General features: G+C 42.9%; 3 protein-coding genes across 5 annotated transcripts in view; 2 read left to right on the forward strand and 1 right to left on the reverse strand.

The window, feature by feature from the left end:
• Positions 1 to 338: 338 nt before the first annotated feature.
• On the reverse strand, positions 339 to 2,228 carry LOC139391872 (NADH dehydrogenase [ubiquinone] iron-sulfur protein 6, mitochondrial-like). The gene is made up of 4 exons (XM_071139482.1): positions 1,837 to 2,228; positions 1,338 to 1,391; positions 671 to 793; positions 339 to 501 (listed from the first exon to the last, which is right to left on the reverse strand). Exons 1-4 carry the CDS (start codon positions 1,978 to 1,980, stop codon positions 433 to 435), a joined length of 390 nt encoding a protein of 129 aa, XP_070995583.1. The 5' UTR covers positions 1,981 to 2,228; the 3' UTR covers positions 339 to 432.
• Positions 2,229 to 2,275: 47 nt separating this feature from the next.
• Positions 2,276 to 3,406, forward strand: LOC139391855 (large ribosomal subunit protein bL36m-like). Its single transcript, XM_071139450.1, has 2 exons — positions 2,276 to 2,395; positions 2,800 to 3,406. Exon 2 carries the CDS (start codon positions 2,818 to 2,820, stop codon positions 3,193 to 3,195), a length of 378 nt encoding a protein of 125 aa, XP_070995551.1. The 5' UTR covers positions 2,276 to 2,395; positions 2,800 to 2,817; the 3' UTR covers positions 3,196 to 3,406.
• Positions 3,407 to 10,352: 6,946 nt separating this feature from the next.
• Positions 10,353 to 23,161, forward strand: part of LOC139392117 (lysophosphatidylcholine acyltransferase 1-like) — a 34,308-nt gene continuing 21,499 nt past the window's right edge. Inside the window, exons 1-2 of one of the 3 annotated variants that reach the window (XM_071139837.1) lie at positions 10,353 to 10,399; positions 10,796 to 10,917. In XM_071139837.1, the coding sequence (XP_070995938.1) occupies positions 10,381 to 10,399; positions 10,796 to 10,917 (141 nt within the window). In that variant the 5' untranslated portion in view covers positions 10,353 to 10,380. Of the gene's footprint in view, positions 10,400 to 10,629; positions 10,696 to 10,795; positions 10,918 to 23,161 lie in introns of those variants that run through there. The other 2 variants (XM_071139838.1, XM_071139835.1) reach the window with 2 other exon arrangements.

The raw sequence follows: 23,161 nt of genomic DNA on the forward strand, positions 1-23,161 counted from the left end.
TGTACCTTGTTGTTTCACTGAATCATTTACTATTGCATGAACACTTTTGACAAGTCAGCCAATGCTGCCCTCTGGCAGTGAGACAGGGAACTGTAAGATCGAAAAGTTACCCAATTATTATTTTCTGCAGGGTCCAGAAACACAACTCATTGCAATCACTTGCGGAATAGATACAACACATTTTGAACCAAGCCATCTAGAAAGAATATTGTGGCATTTACTAGTCTCTCATGGGAGCCTTGATTTGGGTCTGGGTGCCAAGACTAGGCATTTACCAACTGATGAAGCTTCCATATGCATAGAGCCCACATCATAGGAACTGATACAGACTTGAGGAGAAAAGTAGATATAATTTATTAACCAGAATGACAGACTACAGAGAGAGAGAGAGAGAGAGAGAGAGAGAGAGAGAGAGAGGACTGAGAAAGCGTCTCAATGATGATGGGTCTGCTTGAACTGCAGTCCACAGTAGCCACATGTGCCCACTTTAGTTTCTTTATCCTGGAGAAACAGACAGAAAACAGACATTAGCACAATAGAACACCACATAAAATAGACCAAATCACCAAGTAGCGTGAAGCGCTTGTTATGTAGTCACAGCTTATGAGTTCTGACTTTGACACCAACTAGTGTATTATTATAGGGACATGTGCACTACAGACGTCATTACCAGGTTGATGTAGACTTTTGGGTGGCCCAGTGCTCCTCCACCACCATCACATGACACCACTCTGGCCTCTATGCAACTGACTGGCTCTTCAGCCACCAGCTTGATGGCAAAGTTCTTGTTCACCTTGAAACACACAGCACAAACAGTACCGTCAGTAGCTTACACTCTGTTTTGTAGTCCACATTCCCTCTCAGTGGAATACTAAATATGCATTGTAAATCTATCAATGGCCACTTTCCCAAGCAATGTAAAGAGGCTCTAGGCCTTACTTGAACAGGTAGTGGTATGAATCATAGGACTCAACTTCTACATTTTCCCCCCACCTTTATTTAAACAGGTAGGCCAGTTGAGAACAAGTTCTCATTTACAACTGTGACCTGGCCAAGATAAAGCAAAGCAGTGCAACAAAAAACAACAGAGTTACACATAAACAAACGTACAGTCAATAACACAATAGAAAAATATATATACAGTGTGTGCAAATGGGAGTATGGAGGTAAGGCAATAAATAGGCCATAGTAGCAAAGTAATTACAATTGAGCAAATTAACACTGTAGTGATAGATGTGCAGATGATGATGCAAGTAGAAATACTGGTGTGCAAAAGAAGTAAATAATATATTGAAGTCACATGGCAACTATGGCCCTTTCAGACAATGTCGTTTTACCTCTTTCTGTCGGCCCACGAACCTGGCCCGCCTGGGATCATTTTCATCATACACCTGAAACAACATGCAGACACTGTAATAGATATGTTCCAGAACAATCAGATATTGCTGATCAAATTCTACACATACAATACATGATCACAGTAAGGTTATCATCTCACAACCATCAATAAAATAGTTATGTAAACTGACACTCCACCTAGTTAACTAAAGTGTCATCTGCCTTTGCCCTTAATTGCTTTTATCGTGATAGAAGTGCCAATACTCACTGACCGTGAATAAACGCCTAACTACCCCACTAGTGGGTGAGCAGCGATCTAGCTGGTGACCACAATTCAAAGCTGGACCAACTGTCAAATCTTAATTGACAACCCCAACATCTGACACGTTTGCCAAACGTTAGCTGGTGGTGCTAGTAGGTGTCGTTAGCTTGGTAGCTAGCGAGTAACTACATATTTTCGGGGTAACCAACACACACAACCTAACGTTTGAGCCTTACTTGTCCGGTGTGGGTAATTTGCTCTCCAGTGGTCGACGCTTGTAAACTGTAGCGCTGTAGAGAAACCGCCGAGGTCTTCAAAGGCGATACAAGCGCCTTAGCATTTCTACTGAAGGACAGAATCCGATGCACAGCGGCAGCCATGTTTACAATGGACTCTATACGCAAGATGAGGGAGCTTCTCCGACCTCCAAAGACGACCGCCTGGTCCTAGTGCTGTGAATTTCATAAAATATTCACGAATCGTTTGCAACCAACAGTAACATAATTGTTGTATTAAGGAATGGATTATTGTAAATACTTTGTAGTTAATCAATTCTGCAACGCGTTACAGTTTAAATGAAAGCGAGAAAGTGTATTTAGTGGGCACAGATTCTCCCCATTGGTGTTCTACGACCCAGCGCACGCGCTGTGACTTTTCTCAAAGTAATTTACGTCACAGTCAGGAAGCAGCGATATCTCCGTGCGAGAGTAATCCTTCTTCGGCAGTGTTGCTTTGATTAAACGGTGCATTTTCTGGAGTTTATTCCCAGCTCTAACCCGTTTTTATAACTGAAAGGTTGGTGCATATTATGTTACATTCATAAATTTATTTTGATCAAGTACTGGTACTGCCTAAAGGAGCAGTAGAAAGATGATCTCGTCTGGCCTTCAGAATCCACCATGCTGCATGAATCATGCACTGTATAGCCTGATAGAATCTGCAAAAAAAGTACATATAACATATCCAGGATAAGCAAAGCATAATAGACACTGCATATTATATTTCTATCTGCATTGTTTTGATTGCCTCTACTCCTTCAATACCACTAGTAGCTGAAAGGACTGGATGGATTTCCACCATATTGCTTGTTCTGTCAGATCAGTGATAATGAAGGAATAGAAAGAACAAAGCAACTAAACTATTGAGATACGTCCTAAAAAAAAGATCTCTGTGTGTGTGTTTATGTTCTCTCTCTCCAGGCAGGTGTTTGTGACAGCATGGCTCCACTCCTGTTGAACCACCTCGTCAGCTCCCTAACCCGCCATCTGACCCGGATCACCCTCAGCCAATCCTACCCTATCACCACCACCATCATCTCCCGATGCCTTTCCTCCCTTACCTCCTACCCAGTCAGAGTGTTCCTGACGCCAAGTAGACCCATCCAGCCCTTGGCCTTCTCCCCTGGATCTTCTTCCCAGGGCCGGGTCGCCCTCCAGGGCCAGTGTCAGCACCTGGCCTGCCTCCAGCCCGCTGTAGGGATGAAAACCAAGAGTGCTCTGAAACGCCGCTGTAAAGACTGCTTCTTTGTGGTGCGGCGGGGATGTCTGTTTGTGTTCTGTAAGGCTCATCCCAGACACAAGCAAAGGCAGGGATGAGGTGGTGAAGAGGAGCAGGGGTTATGATAATGATTTGTGTATGGCCCTGTGAATTGTTTGTTACATTAAAGTGTTTGACTGACTGACAGATGCACCTTTTCCTATCTCTCTCTCACCACCACCTCCCTGTCTTCTCTCTCACACCACCCACCCTGTCTTCTCTCTCTCACCGCCAACTCCCTGTCTTCTCTCTCTCTCACCGCCAACTCCCTGTCTTCTCTCTCTCTCACCGCCAACTCCCTGTCTTCTCTCTCTCTCACCGCCAACTCCCTGTCTTCTCTCTCTCTCACCGCCAACTCCGTCTTCTCTCTCTCTCACCGCCAACTCCCTGTCTTCTCTCTCTCTCACCGCCAACTCCCTGTCTTCTCTCTCTCTCTCACCGCCAACTCCCTGTCTTCTCTCTCTCTCTCACCGTCAACTCCCTGTCTTCTCTCTCTCTCTCCCGCCAACTCCCTGTCTTCTCTCTCTCTCTCACCGCCAACTCCCTGTCTTCTCTCTCTCTCTCACCGCCAACTCCCTGTCTTCTCTCTCTCTCTCTCTCACCGTCAACTCCCTGTCTTCTCTCTCTCTCTCTCTACCGTCAACTCCCTGTCTTCTCTCTCTCTCTCTCTCACCGTCAACTCCCTGTCTTCTCTCTCTCTCACCGTCAACTCCCTGTCTTCTCTCTCTCTCTCTCACCGCAAGTCCCTGTCTTCTCTCTTTCTCAACAAGTCCTCTTCTGCCCTTCTGTTATACCTTTGAAAACTACACAGTAGAGAATAAACTATTCTGATACATGTACAGCTGGCAGCCTAAATGCACTATTACCTCAATGGAGAACATTTTGCTACTATGAGAGCTAGCTACTCTGCTAATAGTCGCTAAGAGCTAATGCACCCATTCATTATTTAGGGACTAAATGATGCTGATCTAATAGAGAGCCATTTGGTCTCCTGAACCTCATTTATGTGATATGAGGAATCAGGAGTAGTTCTCTATTTGCCTTGTTCCAATCCTCATCCATAGCTAGGAGACAATGTGAGGGTAGCAATAGGCTAGTGGTGTATTCATTACACCGTTTCTGTTACAAAACATTTCTTAATTGGAACGAAATGGGAATGGACCTACCAGAATTTGTCCAATAGAAACTTGTTTAACTCTGTTTGCTTCCGTTTGGTTCTTAAACGGCTTCCATAATTAATAAACCCCAGTAAATGCATTTTTTATGTCCACTGTTCAAGTGCTGTCCATCACCACACTATGGCGCCAAAACGTCAGCTCACAGAACCCTAGAAAATCATGCCATAAATATCTTCAAACAATATGCATCAAGGACACACACTTTCCTCTGCCTTATTCTCCAAGATTATGCCCTTTCAATGAGGATCGAAAGGTTCGATAGAGCTTAATAATTAGGAGAACAATTAACGCTACCAAGTTTTTGGTTGCCATGGAGGTCATTAGGAAGATCAAATATCCAGGGTCTAATTTGCCTATTGCTTTCCTCTGTACCAATCATTTATATTCCTGGACTCAATGTAATTATTTAACTACTCACTGCTTTTTGTGAGCTGTATAAAAACCATGTGTATCCATGCTGACATGTAATTTAGATTCTAGCAATTATCCAACATATAGGCTACATTTGAAAGTGGAATAAAGCTTCTCATTTTGACTGATTGCAGCAGTGAGACGTTTAGCCACATCCTGTATTATGTATGCTAGGGATGGGCAACTGGTGGCCCCCATTTTGTAGGCCCGCACACAAATGAAATAAATACACATATATATATATATATATATATATATATATATATATATATATATATATATATATATACAGTGCCTTGCGAAAATATTCGCCCCCCTTGAACTTTGCGACCTTTTGCCACATTTCAGGCTTCAAACATAAAGATATAAAACTGTATTTTTTTGTGAAGAATCAACAACAAGTGGGACACAATCTTGAAGTGGAACGACATTTATTGGATATTTCAAACTTTTTTAACAAATCAAAAACTGAAAAATTGGGCGTGCAAAATTATTCAGCTCCTTTACTTTCAGTGCAGCAAACTCTCTCCAGAAGTTAAGTGAGGATCTCTGAATGATCCAATGTTGTCCTAAATGACTAATGATGATAAATACAATCCACCTGTGTGTAATCAAGTCTCCGTATAAATGCACCTGCACTGTGATAGTCTCAGAGGTCCGTTAAAAGCGCAGAGAGCATCATGAAGAACAAGGAACACACCAGGCAGGTCCGAGATACTGTGAAGAAGTTTAAAGCCAGATTTGGATACAAAAAGATTTCTTTAAACATCCCAAGGAGCACTGTGCAAGCGATAATATTGAAATGGAAGGAGTATCAGACCACTGCAAATCTACCAAGACCTGGCCGTCCCTCTAAACTTTCAGCTCATACAAGGAGAAGACTGATCAGAGATGCAGCCAAGAGGCCCATGATCACTCTGGATGAACTGCAGAGATCTACAGCTGAGGTGGGAGACTCTGTCCATAGGACAACAATCAGTCGTATATTGCACAAATCTGGCCTTTATGGAAGAGTGGCAAGAAGAAAGCCATTTCTTAAAGATATCCATAAAAAGTGTTGTTTAAAGTTTGCCACAAGCCACCTGGGAGACACACCAAACATGTGGAAGAAGGTGCTCTGGTCAGATGAAACCAAAATTGAACTTTTTGGCAACAATGCAAAACGTTATGTTTGGCGTAAAAGCAACACAGCTCATCACCCTGAACACACCATCCCCACTGTCAAACATGGTGGTGGCAGCATCATGGTTTGGGCCTGCTTTTCTTCAGCAGGGACAGGGAAGATGGTTAAAATTGATGGGAAGATGGATGGAGCCAAATACAGGACCATTCTGGAAGAAAACCTGATGGAGTCTGCAAAAGACCTGAGACTGGGACGGAGATTTGTCTTCCAACAAGACAATGATCCAAAACATAAAGCAAAATCTACAATGGAATGGTTCAAAAATAAACATATCCAGGTGTTAGAATGGCCAAGTCAAAGTCCAGACCTGAATCCAATCGAGAATCTGTGGAAAGAACTGAAAACTGCTGTTCACAAATGCTCTCCATCCAACTTCACTGAGCTCGAGCTGTTTTGCAAGGAGGAATGGGAAAAAATTTCAGTCTCTCGATGTGCAAAACTGATAGACATACCCCAAGCGACTTACAGCTGTAATCGCAGCAAAAGGTGGCGCTACAAAGTATTAACATAAGTGGGCTGAATAATTTTGCACGCCCAATTTTTCAGTTTTTGATTTGTTAAAAAAGTTTGAAATATCCAATAAATGTCGTTCCACTTCATGATTGTGTCCCACTTGTTGTTGATTCTTCACAAAAAAATACAGTTTTATATCTTTATGTTTGAAGCCTGAAATGTGGCAAAAGGTCGCAAAGTTCAAGGGGGCCGAATACTTTCGTATTCGTGTGTATACAGTATTTTTTTTGGGGGGGGGGGGTCTCAGTCGGTGGTCTCAACTTACTGTTGAGAGTTAGAATAGTAGAATACACAAGGTGCAATTTCGAAATTTGGTTGTGCGTCAGCAGTACCTTTAATTGCAGTGGGCTAAATCGGGGTCACACAGAGTGATTCTTGGTAGTCTTAAACAAATCCACTTAGAAACAAAGTGTACACCTCACACACATGGTTATGAGCTTAGAAAAAGAAGACACCTGTACCATGTCAGATATTGAAATGAATGTCAGATATAGAGTTGAAATGTATTCAATTGTGAGTTTGGATCACAATATTACACTTTATATACTTCACAGAAGACTGAAATATAACAAAACTATTTGACATAGAAACACTGAATTGGTCAGGTTTTTAAAAATGGAAAATATATGAATAACATTCCACCCATGAGGCCAAAAAGGCTTTTGGTCAATGACTGCAGGAAAGGCCTAATTAGCCTTGCCCATGTTTTTTTCTTCCATTGGTAAGTTAGTCTAGCGGCCATGGTTGCTTTACCGCCCGGGGCCCATTGATTATCATATTAAACATGGCAAACATTTAGCTGTAAAACTGCAAAAGAAAATATGCGCCCCATGGCAAAATGAAATTGAATGAGTTAGAAAATTGCAAAATCACCCCTCCACCCCATGGTGAAAAAAACAATGTGTAGAATTGCAAGAAATGAACTTTAAAACTTAAATGTTTTGTTTTAGCTTTCACTAGGGGGGCCACTAAAATGGGGTGTGGGGGGCACCCGGGCACATCCCCGATCTATGCAAACCAGATAGTCATGTCCTTGTTACAGTTAGTGCTAGCTAGAGTCTGATGTTTGGTGAATAAAAATATATGCTGAGGTTATCAATAAGCCTTGTCATAAGTTGTATTTCCATTTCCTTACAGTTTGAAGAGGGAGGTATTAGATCTTAATTTACAAAATGTTTTTCCAATTATGAATCCAGGATTACTTTTTTTGTGCAGAGCATTCTCTGTAGGACAAAGACACACAGTAACATTATGAAATGCACATGGTGCAGTATTGACGGCCACCAATGTGCAATCACCTGAGCTCTGGAAACCGGATTGTCTACTTTGAGATATTTTTCAATAAACAACAATCTTGGCAACTGCAATAGCCACCTAGCTATCTCTTTCAGTACTGTGTGACTCGAAGTGGAGTAATCTGGTGGGTTGGTTCTTCTATCCTTGTGGGGACCTAAATTCCTCACAGGGACAGTAAAACAACATTTCCCACATCCCCATGAGGACAAAGGCTATTTTAAGCTTAGGGGTTAGGGTTAGGGTTACAATTAGGGTTAAGGGTAGGGTTTGAGTAAGAGGTTAGTGTTAGGTTTAGGATTTAGATTTAGGTTGTGGGGTTAGGGAAAGGGTCAGGGAAAATAGGATTTTGAATGGAAATTCATTTTATGTCCCCACGAGGAAAGAAGAACATAACGTGGGTGTGTGTGGGTGTGTGTGGGTAAAGTGCATGGGTTTCCAAGCCTGGCAGTCAGTAGTATAAATAATATTGACCTCGTGGTTGACTTTATGGACTGGCATGTACGTAAATCAAGCTTCTGGTCACAGTCACATAGGAACCACCTTGTCAGTGTGTGATTCATTATTTTAATTTACTGGGAATTATTCTTTAACTGTTGACCCTGCTGTTGTTTCTCTGGCAGGGCCTCTCCTGTCCTGATAGAGAGAGAACTTTCAATGAAAATCATCCCAAATTATTATGACATCCATACTGAATGAACAATAATAATACATTCTCACAGCGCTGACATCAGCAAACCACTTGCCCACACGATGCCATACAAGCTGTCTGCCATCTGCCCAGTACAGTTGAAACCGGGATTAATCCGTGAAGAGCACACTTCTCCAGCGTGCCAGTGGCCATCGAAGGTGAGCATTTGCGCAGACGAGCACGCAGATAAGCTTGCCTGAGACGGTTTCTGACAGTTAGTGCAGAAATTCTTTGGTTATGCAAACCCAGAGTTTCATCAGCTGTCCAGGTGGCTGGTCTAGTAGTCACGATCCCGCAGCTGAAGAATGCCAGATGTGGAGGTCCTGGGATGGCGTGTTTGCATGTTGTCTGCGGTTGTGAGGCCGGTTGGATATACGGCCAAATTCTCTAAAACAATGTTGGAGGCAGCTTATGGTAGAGAACATTCAATTATCTGGCACCTGCTCTGGTGTACATTCCTGCAGTCAGCATGCCTACTGCACGCTCCCTCAAATCTTGGCATTGTTGTGTGACAAAACTGCACATTATAGAATGGTCTTTTATTGTCCCCAGCAGCAGGTGAACCTGTTGAATGATCATGCTGTTTAATCAACTTCTGGATATAACACGCCTGTCAGGTGGATGACTATCCTGGCAAAGGAGAAATTCTCACAACAGTGATGTAAACAAATTTGTGCACAAAATTTGAGAGAACTAAGCTTTTTGTGCATATGGAACGTTTCTGGGATCTTTTATCCCAGCTCATGAAACATGAGACCAACACTTTACATGTTGCATTTATATTTTTGTTCAGTGTAATTTGAGTGTACTTTTACTATGTTAAGTCTAGTCTATGAGACCAGGCTAAAACAAGAGAGACCCAAAGACTTCAAACTGAGAAACATGGTCTCAGAGCATTTCATATTATTTTGTCTGTGTTTGTTAAGTATTCATTTGTGGCTGTCCATCATCTATTCCCTATGATATATTATGAATTGCAATTCATACAATATGTTACAGATTTACAAATGGTACAATATGTTACTATTTTGCAAAATGTATGGTGTGTTAGGAATTACAATTTGTTGTGGCTAATTGTATGCTATGTAATTGCAAAGTAGCTAAAAAGCTCAAGTTGTCTGTGATGAGATTCGAACACGCAAACTTTGCTTTGCTAGATGTTTCCGTTATACGCTCACCCCTCCGACCAACCACCCTCCTATCATTTTTGCCTCAAGTAACCTTCTCTCTTATGTGACCATACCTAACATAACATATTATGGTAATTTGAGTGTCCCAGATTTATGTTTACTATGTTACGTCTAGTCAATGAGACTAATCTGCACTGAGTAACACATTTATTGGTGGATCAGGTGAGAGAGGAAGCACTGCAACTTCACACACATATTCGTACACACACACTCAAAGGTATCTGGCACTTCTCAAAGACACATATCAGTTATCGATGTGTGTGTGCCTGTGTCTGTGTGTGTGCCTGTGTCTGTGTGTGGCATGTGTGCTGAATTTGTGGCACCACTGTTCAAAAAAAGTGTTAAAAGGATCCTACACCTTCCATAGTGAGCTCAGAAAAAGGGACTCCTTAATACGCGTGCGCAGTCCCTGCATGCTCAAATTAGCCATCCTCCCTTCACCGCCCCACATCTCCCTACCAGTGTGCTGTGAACAACAATAGTGGAATCGGCGGTTTGCCTTCAGAATAAAAGTCCCAATTGAAACATGTAAACGGTTAAAATAGTGGAATCATTCCACAATTGGATAAGACCAAGGATGGGCAACTTTGATGGGGGTGGGTGCCACAAAAAAAGGGAACTCATCATGAGTGTCCCCCCCCCCCACACACACATATTAGTGTCACAACTGTTATTGTGGGACTTTAATTGTGGGAAAATCACCATTCATATTTTAACGTACAGCCTCACCTATGCTCTTCACAGATGTGTTCTGAGTGTCACTGAGTAGGCTGATAGCCCATTTCATGGACCCAAGAGCCATAGGTAAGACTATACATTGCAATATAAGTATGCCTCCAATTCAATTCTGATGTCTAATACATCACAGTGCGATTTCAACTGATTTTTTACTTTTGTCAAATTAACTAATTATTGTCTTCAGTTGATCCTATATAGCAACATCACAAACCTGTTTAGCATTTAGTCCAACTAGATGGGGAACTTGGAGAACTTTTATTTAAGGCAAACAACCGATTCCAGTATTGTTGCTCACCACACATACGTCATCTCCCTCACAGACGAGAACGAATTGATGGTCCTCGAGCCGACAGATCAGCACGGTGTAGCTAGCCTACATAGTCGATTTCAAAGAAGCATTGCCTGTTTATTGTGGAAGAGAACCTGTTGCTAACTGATAACTGTTTGTTTATTTGTTTTCAGTTATGAAGTTGCCAAATAAGCAGCATCATTCCTCGGAGAATGAAGATGGGTCGGACTTGCCTCCCCCGTTCAGAAATCCTTTCGTTCACGAGTTACGATTCACTCCCTTGGAGAAAATCAGGGTAAGCAACCGTTCAACTTTTCATGACATCGTATCTAATGAACATTCAAATTATGTGTTGATGTTTTATTTCGCCTGTTAGCTAGACAGTTAACATTACTATGTTCTACAGTAGGTACTAGCAGGCTAGCTACTAGTAGGTACTTGATTTTTCTCCGCCCACCAAGTTTTCCGTGCCTTTTAAGCTTGTTGTTGCATGTTGCTAGAATAATTGGTATATCTTGACCATAAGCTACATTTAGGGACTCAACTCAAATCTAAACATGCTGTAATTTTATGGTGATTTGATCAAATAAAGAAGAGTTTATTTACAAAATACCAGAGCCAACGTTTTGTAGCTATTGAATTGGTGATATTGATTTTCATCATTTGCATGTCAAACGTTGGCATTGGATTTCCACGTCCAATAATAGCAGTCAACTGTAAAACTGTTGTCCTAAATGACTGGACAGCGTTCACTGTTAAAAGGGGGGTTGCCTACTGTGGCTTTTGAATAGATCTGGGTCACACACATTCTTTCTCTCTCATTGATTGATAGGAAATAACGTTAATAAACAGAAGCATTTCGCTGCATCTGCATAACACCTGCTAAACTGTGTACGCCCCAAAACAATTTGATTACACACACATTCTTATATCCTCATGGAGTTCTACTTTTTGTTTTTTTTATATTCAAAATCCTATTTCCCCTAACCTTAATCTCTACACCTAACCCTAAACCTAACCCTTAAGTTTAAAATGGCCTTTGGCCTCATTGGATAGAAGAACAAGACCACACACACACAGTTGTCCCCATGCTCTCTGTTTAGCCTTCTAAACACAGCCGTGGGGCTTGGACATGCAGTTGTCACTATGAGACCATGCTGCAAAGGACAGAATGGCTGTAGCATATGGCATCGTTCAGAAAATGATCTTCCTTATTTGCACCAAGTGTTCCATTTCCTGACCGTAACATTCTAGCGAATGTGTGTAGCTAGTTAGTATTTTGAGGAGTGAGAGAAATGTAACTGACTTTCATTACAATAACATTAGAAAGTATACCAGGCGTTCTTCCTATAAGTGCAGGAAATGTGGTATGTCCCGTTCCTGTTTCCTTGGTCTCAGCCCCAGGACTAGGGTGTGTCCCAGTCACTCTCCGCCATATACTGTACAGCAGGGCTCTCCCACCCTGTTCCTGGAGAGCTACCCTCCTGTAGTGTTGTCATGATACCAACATTTTACTAACGATACAATACCAGGCCAAGTAGGAAGTTTTAAATTGACACAATACCTGTTAGCGAAGGTGTCCGCTAGAGGTGACGTGAAGGAGCTTGCAGGGATTTGTAGTCTTACACAATGTCTACTTTGATGCTAAATAGCATGAGTAAGTAGAGCCGACTATATTGATAAGTCACCTTGTACGAGAGAGATTTCCATGGTTATTAAAACATCATGTAAGCCGACACGAAGCACAGCCTTTATTTGAAGTGTTTCTAAAATTCCTCATGGGAAAATGAAGGGTGGAAAAACGATTGGAATCATTTCCCCGTTTGACCGCTAGGTTTTATGGGTAATATGACACCTCCACCGTGGGGCTGTATTCACACTTCTACTCAATACAACATAAATTGAATTTAACTTCACACTGTATAATAACACTGAATAGAATGGCTACTTTGCTCATATTTGCAAAGGCCTACCTGTGACTTGGCTGGAGGAATAGGGAGGAATATGCATGCTTAATGTGGCGTGTCATTGTGGCAATTGGGAAAACTGCATAAAACCTTCTTTACTCTTCAGTTACCACACACTCCCTCACACATTCACTTTGTCTCCCTCTCATAAACACACACACCACTCTGTCGTCCACAAACCCATACACACCACTTTAAAAAACATTAAGCACCAAACAGAATGTAAGGAGCACCAGAAAGAGATTTTTGATAGTTTAGGCTTACATTAGACCTATATGAGTCCTTACATTAGGCCTATATGAATCCTTACATTAGGCCTATATGAATCCTTACATTAGGCCTATATGAGTCCTTACATTAGGCCTATATGAGTCCTATATTTTAAAGCACATGAATAGCAGAGCTTTCTTCATCTGCCAATCAAATTTTCCTAGACCTACTTTCAAGTTACTTGGTTGTTAGCTAGCTAGGTAATGCGACTGAACAACGTTGTTTATCAAACCAATAATTAGCGACCCGGGATTAGTTTAAAACGGCCTGCGACGTATCGAAAATGGAAATCGCGCAGGAAGAAGAAAGGTAGCTCTGGTTATAGGAGTCGTGTTTCTTCAACCGTTTGAGACTATCTGTTTTCTTTGCTGTAAAACTGCACGCATGCCTTTCACTGTACATTCTCACTCCAACCCCAGTTATAACTAACCTGATTCAGTTTATCAACCAGGTAATTATTAGAATCAAGTGCGCTAGATGAGAGTTGGAGTGAACCTACAGGACGGTAGCTCTCCAGGAACAGGGATGGAGAGCCCTTCTCAACAGTGTCCAGGAAACTTGCCTCCATTTTGGCACCGAACATTTTGTGCCAGCAGTGGGAGAGAAAAACAGCGAACAAGTTTACTCCTGCAGCAGGAGGCTTGCTTTGCACACAGCCACACACACACACACACACACACTTTACACATAATGTCAACACACACACTGCAGACAGAGACAAGGGGAAGAATGTAACTCCATAAAGAAGCAGAAAGGACAGAGACTTTGGAACAGCATTTAGCTTCTGAATCTGGTGCTAATTATTCCAGTCTCTGGATCTAGGCCAAGCCTCTGGAAATGTGTGTGTCTTTTCTATTGTAACACGAGCACGGTGGCCTTTTATATTGTATTTCTTAGAAGACTGTCAGTGTATCCAATTGCATTGCTGTTGCATGTCTGTCAAAGATTACATCTACATTATTGTTAAACTCAGATCAAAGTAATAGTTAGGCTAGTGGGACAGAAAAAGGTGGAGGTTACTTGGGCTGAATACACACACACACACACACACACACACACAGTTAGACCCATACTACAGTTCACTATCTCAGTCTTGTTCTCACTAGCCTACTACCTGCGCTTACTGTGAAGTTGTCCAGGTGTGTTTTTCCATTCTATGTATACACACACACACACACACACACACACACACACACACACACTGGTTCATTTAAGAGCTGCCTTTCTCTCTCTGCCTGAAGATAAACACTAGTTCCCTTCACGCAGCTGGCAACAGTCATATAACTGGGTAACACGTTTTAGTGTGTGTGTGTGTCACACCAACACATGTAAGTACATTCCTCCCTCAGGCCTCTCTCTCTCTCCCAGACGGCCTATTTTTGAAGAAGAGGAGTTTGCAAAACAACAAAAACACCCCAAATGAATTAACTTCACAATGAACTAACAAAACGTCCCTAATAAAGAAGTCACTCACTGACTGAATCTCTATTGTAGTGTCTCTGTCTGCCATTTAGCCTATGGATAAGGTCTGCATTCTTTGAGGAACCTGTGTGTGTGTGTGTGTGTGTGTGACATTAGTTAGGTTCAGTTAGTCCTCGCAGAGCTGAAGTCCTGGTTTGCGTTTCTTCCTGGCGGCACTTATGATGCAACTAAATAATAACATCAGCTTCTGCTAATAAGCACTTCAAGCTGTTGGTTCATTAGACTGACAGACACGCCCAGAGGGGGATCTGGGACTATCCCCCACAGACCGGAAGGAGGGAGATGGGTGGGAGAGAGGCGGAGGATGGAAAGGTCATACTATCAGTGACAGTACAGGGTTAGAAAAAAGAGAGGGAGTGCAGGGGATGGAGGAAAAAGAAGGGATTGGGGCTATCGGTGACATAGACCGGAAGGAAGAAAGAGGGGGGGATGTGGAAGAGGTAGAAAGAGAGGGATATTTTGTTATATTTGACAACCACGAAGGTCAACAAACCAAGATTCCAAAGACCATTGTGATGTGTGTGTGACCCTAGCAGCAGCAGATGGGTGGATTGGTTCTGAAGGACAGATGAGGAGTTAAGGCGTCTGGGTTCAATTGGCCCCAAGTAGAACTCCTAGTACTGTTTGACTCTCTATCCAGTATACACTTCCTCAAATCAACAATTTTATTGAGTTACAGGAAATCAGTTAAATTGTATAAATTCATTAGGCCCTGATCTATGGATTTCACATGACTGGGAATACAGATATGCATCTGTTGGTCACAGATACATTTAAAAAAGAAAAAAAAAGATCAGAACCAGTCAGTATCTGGCGTGACCACCATTTGCAGCCCAACACGTCTCCTTTGCAAAGAGTTGATCAGGTTGTTGATTTTGACTTGTGGAATGTTTTCCCCACTCCTCTTCAATGGCTGTGTGAAGTTGCTGGATATTGGCGGGAACTGGAACACGCTGTCGTACACGTCGTGTTTGTTGACATTTAGTTAGTGTTAGTTAGCCCAGGGAGCTGAAGTCCTTGGGGTTTGCATTTCTCCCTGGCGGCACTGATGATGCAACTAAATAATAGCAGCTTCTGTTTAATAAGAGCATCCCAAACATGCTCAATGGGTGACATTTTGGGTTAGTATGCAGCCATGGAAGAACTGGGACATTTTCAGCTTCCATGAATTGTGTACAGATTTGTGCGACATGGGGCCGTGCATTGTCATGCTGAAACATGAGGTGATGGCGGCGGATGAATGGGACGGCAATGGTTCTCAGGATCATGTCACTATCTCTGCATTCAAATTGCCATCGATAAAATGCAACTGTGTTTGTCTGTAGATTTATTCCTGCCTGTATCATAACCCCAACGCCATTCATTAATGAAGAGCACACTTCTCCAGCGTGCCAGTGGCCATCGAAGGTGAGAATTTGCTCACTGAAGCCGTTTAGGACGCCGAACTGCAATCAGGTAAAGACCCTGGTGAGGACGACGAGCATGCAGATTAGCTTCCCTGAGACGGTTTCTGACGGTTTGTGCAGAAATTTTTTGGTTTCCAGGTAGCTGGTCTCAGACGATCCTGCAGGTGAAGAAGCCAGATTTGGAGGTCCTGGGCTGGTGTGGTTACGGGTGGTCTGTGATTGTGAGGCTGGTTGGATGTACTGTGATATTCTCTAAAATGATGTTGCAGGTGGCTTATGGTAGAGAAATGAATATTAAATTCTCTGCCAACAGCTCTGGTGGATATTCCTGCAGTTAGCATGCCAATTGCACGCTCCCTTAACTTGAGATGTCTGTGGTATTGTGTTATGACTGCAAATTTTAAAGTGGCCTTTTATTGTCCCCTGCACAAGGTGCAGCAGTGTAAGGATCACGCTTCTTGATATGCCCCACCTGTCAGGTGGATAGATTATCTTGGCAAAGGAGAAATGCTCACTAACAGGGACGTAAACAAATTTGTGCACAAAATTTGAGAGTGAAGTTTGTGTATGAAACATTTCTGGGATCTTTTATTCCAGCTCATGAGACATGGGCCCAACACTTGTTGCATTTCTACATGTTGCATTTATATTTTTGTTCAGTGTAAGGTAACTCACTAAATCTGTCATTAAGTTGGCTGTTTTTGCGGAGGAGATCTTAGTTGCGCAGTTGTACATCTAACTAAGATGTTTGGTGCAGTATTTTACAAGTGTTAAAAAAATGTATGAAAACGAGTCAACAACCATTTTAATTGAGGAATCCCTACTGTTGACCAATCACGGACGGAGGGGCATACACTTCGGCAACCGAACTTCGGCTTGCCTCGAGAAAACTGTCATGTGCACAAAGTAAAAAAAAATATTTAAAAAATCTTGCAGTAGACCAGAAAACTTGTCTGAAAGTGCTGTCATAATATATGCATGAGGACGCCTTTAGAGGGCAGAGACCCACCCCTACGTGTGCGCCAGCGTTTCCGTTTGACCGGCAGCATTTTAATTTACCGGACATTTGAGAAATGTACCGGACTAATATGCGTTTGTTGCCTAACCTGATTATGGCGTCCACCCATGGTGCTCACAATGACAAATCATATTTAGGTTATGGTAATGAATCTTAAAAGATCACTAGCATATGCTAAATCACTAGCCTATGCATTGGTGGAGCGTGAGATTCAAGATTGGGGAAGCACATTTTGTCCATAAAAATTCACCTTTATAATAAAACATTCCATGCATCATCGCATGTGCAGATTTACAGTATAGTATGTAAGAGTCCTACTATGTGTAATGTGACGAGTAGATTGGATAGTCATAATATAGGCTAATAATATAACTCAATCACTGTTCACAAAAAATACTGTTCAATGCATGGGCTGAGCGTGGGTAGTGTAGAGGCCTGGGCTATAGGCCCTATCAGATTTCTTTGCTTGGGGAAAAACACATTTCATGCAATTCTGCTACACTTTTCTATGACTGGAGACATTTGCAGAATATTTTTTTAATACGACAAATTACAGGGTAGCCTACTCTGCTGAAACTGATAAACAGATCAATAAAAATGACATTGGTCATATAATATGCCTATGAGAAGGGGGGAGAGAAATATAATATGACTGGATGAGGTAGTTATTGTTCAAAAACTAACTTTTTTACGTGGCACTGACCCACAATGATAGAGTGAACGTGTGCAGTGTGCACTCACTGGGTATATGGCCAGTATCTCCCATGGTGCCAATAAGACAAATCTTTGACACTTCTCTGTTTTCTCAATGACATTCAAATCAGCATTGAGGGAAAAAAGGTTTGTTCCACCTGAGCGAGTCTGACCACAAGTCAGAGACCACTATGATGACACACCAAATGGGTTTGATGGATTGTGGGAAAAGAGCAGGAATAGGCTTTTGTGGTCTTACATTCCAAGCGATTTCTTCAAATGGTACGACTGCCGTCGGCATCCAAAGATTTTCCAATTCGAACGCGTGGAGGTAAGGATGACAGTAGTGGTGTAGTCCAGGTATTCCCAAACTAGGGTACACCAAATACAAATGTGATTCACATTTACAAAAAAATATATATTTAAAAATATAATAAAAATTCCCTCACATTTTCAAACAGCCCATTTTTAAATTTTCCAATGGGGCTATACATTTGGGTGAGGTTATTTTCTCGCCTGAGTAGCCTTGTTTCACTGACAAACATTTTTTTCCTCAGAAGAACACCGGTCTCAACGTCAACAGTGAAGAGGTGACTCCGGGATGCTGCTCTTCTAGGCAGAGTTCCTCTGTCCACTGTCTGTCCTTTTTGCCCATCTGAATCTTTTATTTTTATTGGCCAGTCTGAGATATGGCATTTTCTTTGCAACTTTGCCTAGAAGGCCAGCATCCCGGAGTCACCTCTTCACTGGTCACGTTGAGACTGGTGTTTTGCAGGTACTATTTAATGAATCTGCCAGTTGAGGACTTGATGCATCTGTTTCTCAAACTAGACACTAATGTACTTGTCCTCTTGCTCAGTTGTGCACCGGGACCTCCCACTCTTTCTATTTTGGTTAGTGCTAGTTTGCGCTGTTCTGTGAAGGGAGTCGTACACAGCGTTGTACGAGATCTTCAGTTTCTTGGCAATTTCTTGCATGGAATAGCCTTCATTTCTCAGAACAAGAATATACTGACGAGTTTCAGAACAAAGTTCTTTGTTTCTGGCCATTTTGAGCCTGTAATCAAACCCACAAATGCTAATGCTCCAGATACTCAACTAGTCTAAAGAAGGCCAGTTTTATTGCTTCTTTAATTAGGACAACAGTTTTCAGCTGTGCTAACATAATTGCAAAAGAGTTTTCTAATGATCCATTAGCTAATCCAAGTTTATCATTTTACAAGGCTAACACAACGTGCCATTGGAACACAGGAGTGATGGTTGCTGATATTGGGCCTCTGTACGCCTTTGTAGAAATTCCAATAAAAATCAGCAGTTTCCAGCTGCAATAGTCATTTACAACATTAACAATGTCTACACTGTATTTCTGACCAATTTGATGTTATTTTAATGGACAAAGAATGTGCTTTTCTTTCAAAAACAAAGACATTTCTAAATGACCCCAAACTTTTGAACGGTAGTGTGTGTATATATCTAAACTCAGCAAAAAAAGAAACGTCCTCTCACTGTCAACTGCGTTTATTTTCAGAAAACTTAACACGTGTAAATATTTGTATGAACATAACAAGATTCAACAACTGAGACAAACTGAACAAGTTCCACAGGTATGTGACTAACAGAAATCGAATAATGTGTCCTTGAACAAAGGGGAGGGTCAAAATCAAAAGTAACAGTCAGTATCTGGGGTGGCCACCAGCTGCATTAAGTTTTGCAGTGCATCTCCTCATGGACTGCACCAGATTTGCCAGTTCTTGCTGTGTGATGTTACCCCACTCTTCCACCAAGGCACCTGCAAGTTCCTGGACATTTCTGGGGGGGGGAATGGCCCTAGCCCTCACCCTCTGATCCAATAGGTCCCAGACGTGCTCAATGGGATTGAGATCCGGGCTCGTCGCTGGCCATGGCAGAACACTGACATTCCTGTCTTGCAGGAAATCATGCACAGAAGGAGCAGTATGACTGGTGGCATTGTCATGCTGGAGGGTCATGTCTGCAATGACAACAAGCTGAGTCCGATGATGCTGTGACACAATGCCCCAGACCATGACGGACCCTCCACCTCCAAATCGATCCCGCTCCAGAGTACAGGCCTCGGGTGTAACGCTCATTCCTTCAATGATAATTGCGAATCCGACCATCATCCCAGGTGAGACAAAACCGTGACTCGTCGGTGAAGAGCACTTTTTGCCAGTCCTGTCTGGTCCAGCGACGGTGGGTTTGTGCCCATAGGCGACGTTGTTGCCGGTGATGTCTAGTGAGGACCTGCCTTACAACAGGCCTACAATCCCTCAGTCCAGCCTCTCTCAGCCTATTGCGGACAGTCTGAGCACTGATGGAGGGATTGTTTGTTCCTGGTGTAACTCGGGCAGTTATTGTTGCCATCTTGTACCTGTCCCGCAGCTGTGATGTTCGGATGTACCGATCCTGTGCAGCTGTTGTTACACATGGTCTGCCCCTGCGAGGACGATCAGCTGTCCGTCCTGTCTCCCTGTAGCGCTGTCTCAGTAAGGACATTGCAATTTATTGCCCTGGCCACATCTGCAGTCCTCATGCCTCCTTGCAGCATGCCTAAAGCATGTTCACGCAGAACCTAGGTATCTTTCTTTTGGTGTTTTTCAGAGTCAGTAGAACGGCCTCTTTAGTGTCCCTAAATTTTCCTAACTGTGACCTTAATTGCCTACCGTCTGTAAGCTGTTAGTGTCTTAATGACCGTTCCACAGGTGCATGTTCGTTAATTGTTTATGGTTCATTGAACAAGCATGGGAAACAGTGTTAAACACCTTTTACAATGAAGATCTGTGAAGTTATTTGGATTTTTATGAATTATCTTTGAAAGACAGGGTCCTGAAAAGTTTCTTTCCATTGATTCTTGAAGAATATAACTTATAAATTCCTCATGATCTTAGTTCAACTGTCACACTCCATGAGAACCCAAAATATAAACTTGTTTTTCTCCAATGTTTGTAAACATTGTAAATGTAAACAAACACTGTATAGCCTCATAACATGGTTAAAACAATACTTTTGATATCATGGATGGTCGGTCCTTACATCCATAGCTCTGTCTATTCATCTGAGAGTGGTCACATTTATCCATGCCCATCCCTCAGCTTTTTACCAAAACAGGCGGGGTGGCCGTTTTGTTATTGTTTCATCAGTGGATTTGCCCTTTAAACAGCTGCATATTATCAAAATGTCACCAACAAAAAGGTAAACAATAGGCCTAAGAAAATGCAGCATATTTTCCTTCTGTTCACCTGACTTAGAATTCCTCACAATCAAATGTTGACCGCATTATCTACCAAGAGAATTCTCTTAGATTATAATCACAGCCCCATATATTCCCCCCAAGCAGACACATCGATGGCCCTGAACGAACTTTATTTGACTCTATGTAAACTGGAAACCACATATCCTGAGGCTGCATTCATTGTAGCTGGGGATTTTAACAAGGCTAATCTGAAAACAAGACTCCCTAAATTCTATCAGCATATCGATTGTGCTACCAGGGCTGGTAAAACCCTGGATCATTGTTATTCTGTGACGCATATAAGGCCCTCCCCGCCCTCCTTTCGGAAAATCTGACCACGACTCCATTTTGTTGTTCCCTGCCTATAGACAGAGACTAATACAGGAAGCTCCGCCGCTCAGGTCTGTTCAACGCTGGTACGACCAATCTGATTGCACGCTTCAAGATTGCTTCGATCACGGGGATTGGGATTTGTTCCGCATTGCGTCAAACAACAACATTGACGAATACGCTGAATCGGTGAGCGAGTTTACTAGCAAGTGCATCGGCGATGTCGTACCCACAACAACTATTAAAACATTCCCAAACCAGAAAACGTGGATTGATTGCAGCATTCGCGCAAAACTGAAAGCGCGAACCACTGCTTTTAACCAGGGCAAGGTGACCGGAAACATGACCGAATACAAACAGTGTAGCTATTCCCTCCGCAAGGCAATCAAAAAAGCTAAGCGTCAGTATAGAGACAAAGTAGAGTCGCAATTCAACGGCTCAGACACGAGGTATGTGGCAGGGTCTACAGTCAATCACGGATTACAAGAAGAAAACCAGCCCCGTCGCAGACCAGGATGTCTTGCTCCCAGACAGACTAAACAACTTCGTTGCTCGCTTTGAGGACAATACAGTGCCACTGACACGGCCCGCTACCAAAACCTGTGGACTCTCCTTCACTGCAGCCAACGTGAGTAAAACATTTAAACGTGTTAACCCTCGCAAGGCTGCAGGCCCAGACGGCATCCCCAGCCGCGTCCTCAGAGCATGCGCAGACCAGCTGGCTGGTGTGTCTACGGACATATTCAATCAATCATTATCCCAGTCTGCTGTTCCCACATGCTTCAAGAGGGCCACCATTGTTCCTGTTCCCAAGAAAGCTAAGGTAACTGAGCTAAACGACTACTGCCCCGCCCCGTAGCACTCACGTCCGTCAGTGCTTTGAGAGACTAGTGCTTTGAGAGACTAGTCAAGGACCATATCTCTCCACCCTACCTGACACCCTGCCCTGTGCAACTGGGTACTGGACTTCCTGACGGGCCGCCCCCAGGTGGTGAGGGTAGGTAACAACATCTCCACCGCGCTGATCCTCAACACTGGGGCCCCACAAGGGTGCGTTCTGAGCCCTCTCCTGTACTCCCTGTTCACCCTCAACTGCGTGGCCATGCACGCCTCCAACTCAATCATCAAGTTTGCAGATGACACTACAGTGGTAGGCTTGATTACCAACAATGACGAGACGGCCTACAGGGAGGAGGTGAGGGCCCTCGGAATGTGGTGTCAGGAAAATAACCTCACACTCAACGTCAACAAAACAAAAGAGATGATCGTGGACTTCAGGAAACAGCAGAGGGAGCAGCCCCCTATCCACATCGACGGGACAGTAGTGGAGAGCGCAGTAAGTTTAAGTTCCTCGGCGTACACATCACGAACAAACTGAATTGGTCCACCCACACAGACGGCGTGGTGAAGAAGGCACAGCAGCGCCTCTTCAACCTCAGGAGGCTGAAGAAATTCGGCTTGTCACCAAAAGCACTCACAAACTTTTACAGATGCACAATCGAGAGCATCCTGTCGGGCTGTATCACCGCCTGGTACGGCACAACCGTAAGGCTCTCCAGAGGGTAGTGAGGTCTGCACAACGCATCACCGGGGGCAAACTACCTGCCCTCCAGGACACCTACACCACCCGATTTCACAGGAAGGCCATAAAGATCATCAAGGACAAAAACCACCCGAGCCTTCTGGATGATAGCGGGGTGAACAGGTAGTGGCGAGGTCAGTACAGGTGCATCAAAGCAGGGACTGAAAAACAGTTTATTTCTCAAGGCCATCAGACTGTTAAACAGCCACCACTAACATTGAGTAGCTGCTGCCAACATACTGACTCAACTCTAGCCACTTTAATAATGGAAAAATAGCTTTAAAAAATGTATCACTAGCCACTTTAAACATTGCCACTTAATATAATGTTTATATACCTTACATTACTCATCTCATATGTATATACTGTACTCTATACCATCTACTGCATCTTGCCATCTTTTTGTAATACATGTATCACTAGCCACTTTAAACAATGACACTTTTATGTTTACATACCCTACATTACTCATCTCATATGTATATACTGTACTCGATACCATCTACTGCATCTTGCCTATGCCGTTCTGTACCATCACTCAT

The sequence above is a fragment of the Oncorhynchus clarkii genome, chromosome 32 (genome assembly GCF_045791955.1).
Source record: "Oncorhynchus clarkii lewisi isolate Uvic-CL-2024 chromosome 32, UVic_Ocla_1.0, whole genome shotgun sequence".
NCBI lineage: Eukaryota > Metazoa > Chordata > Actinopteri > Salmoniformes > Salmonidae > Oncorhynchus > Oncorhynchus clarkii.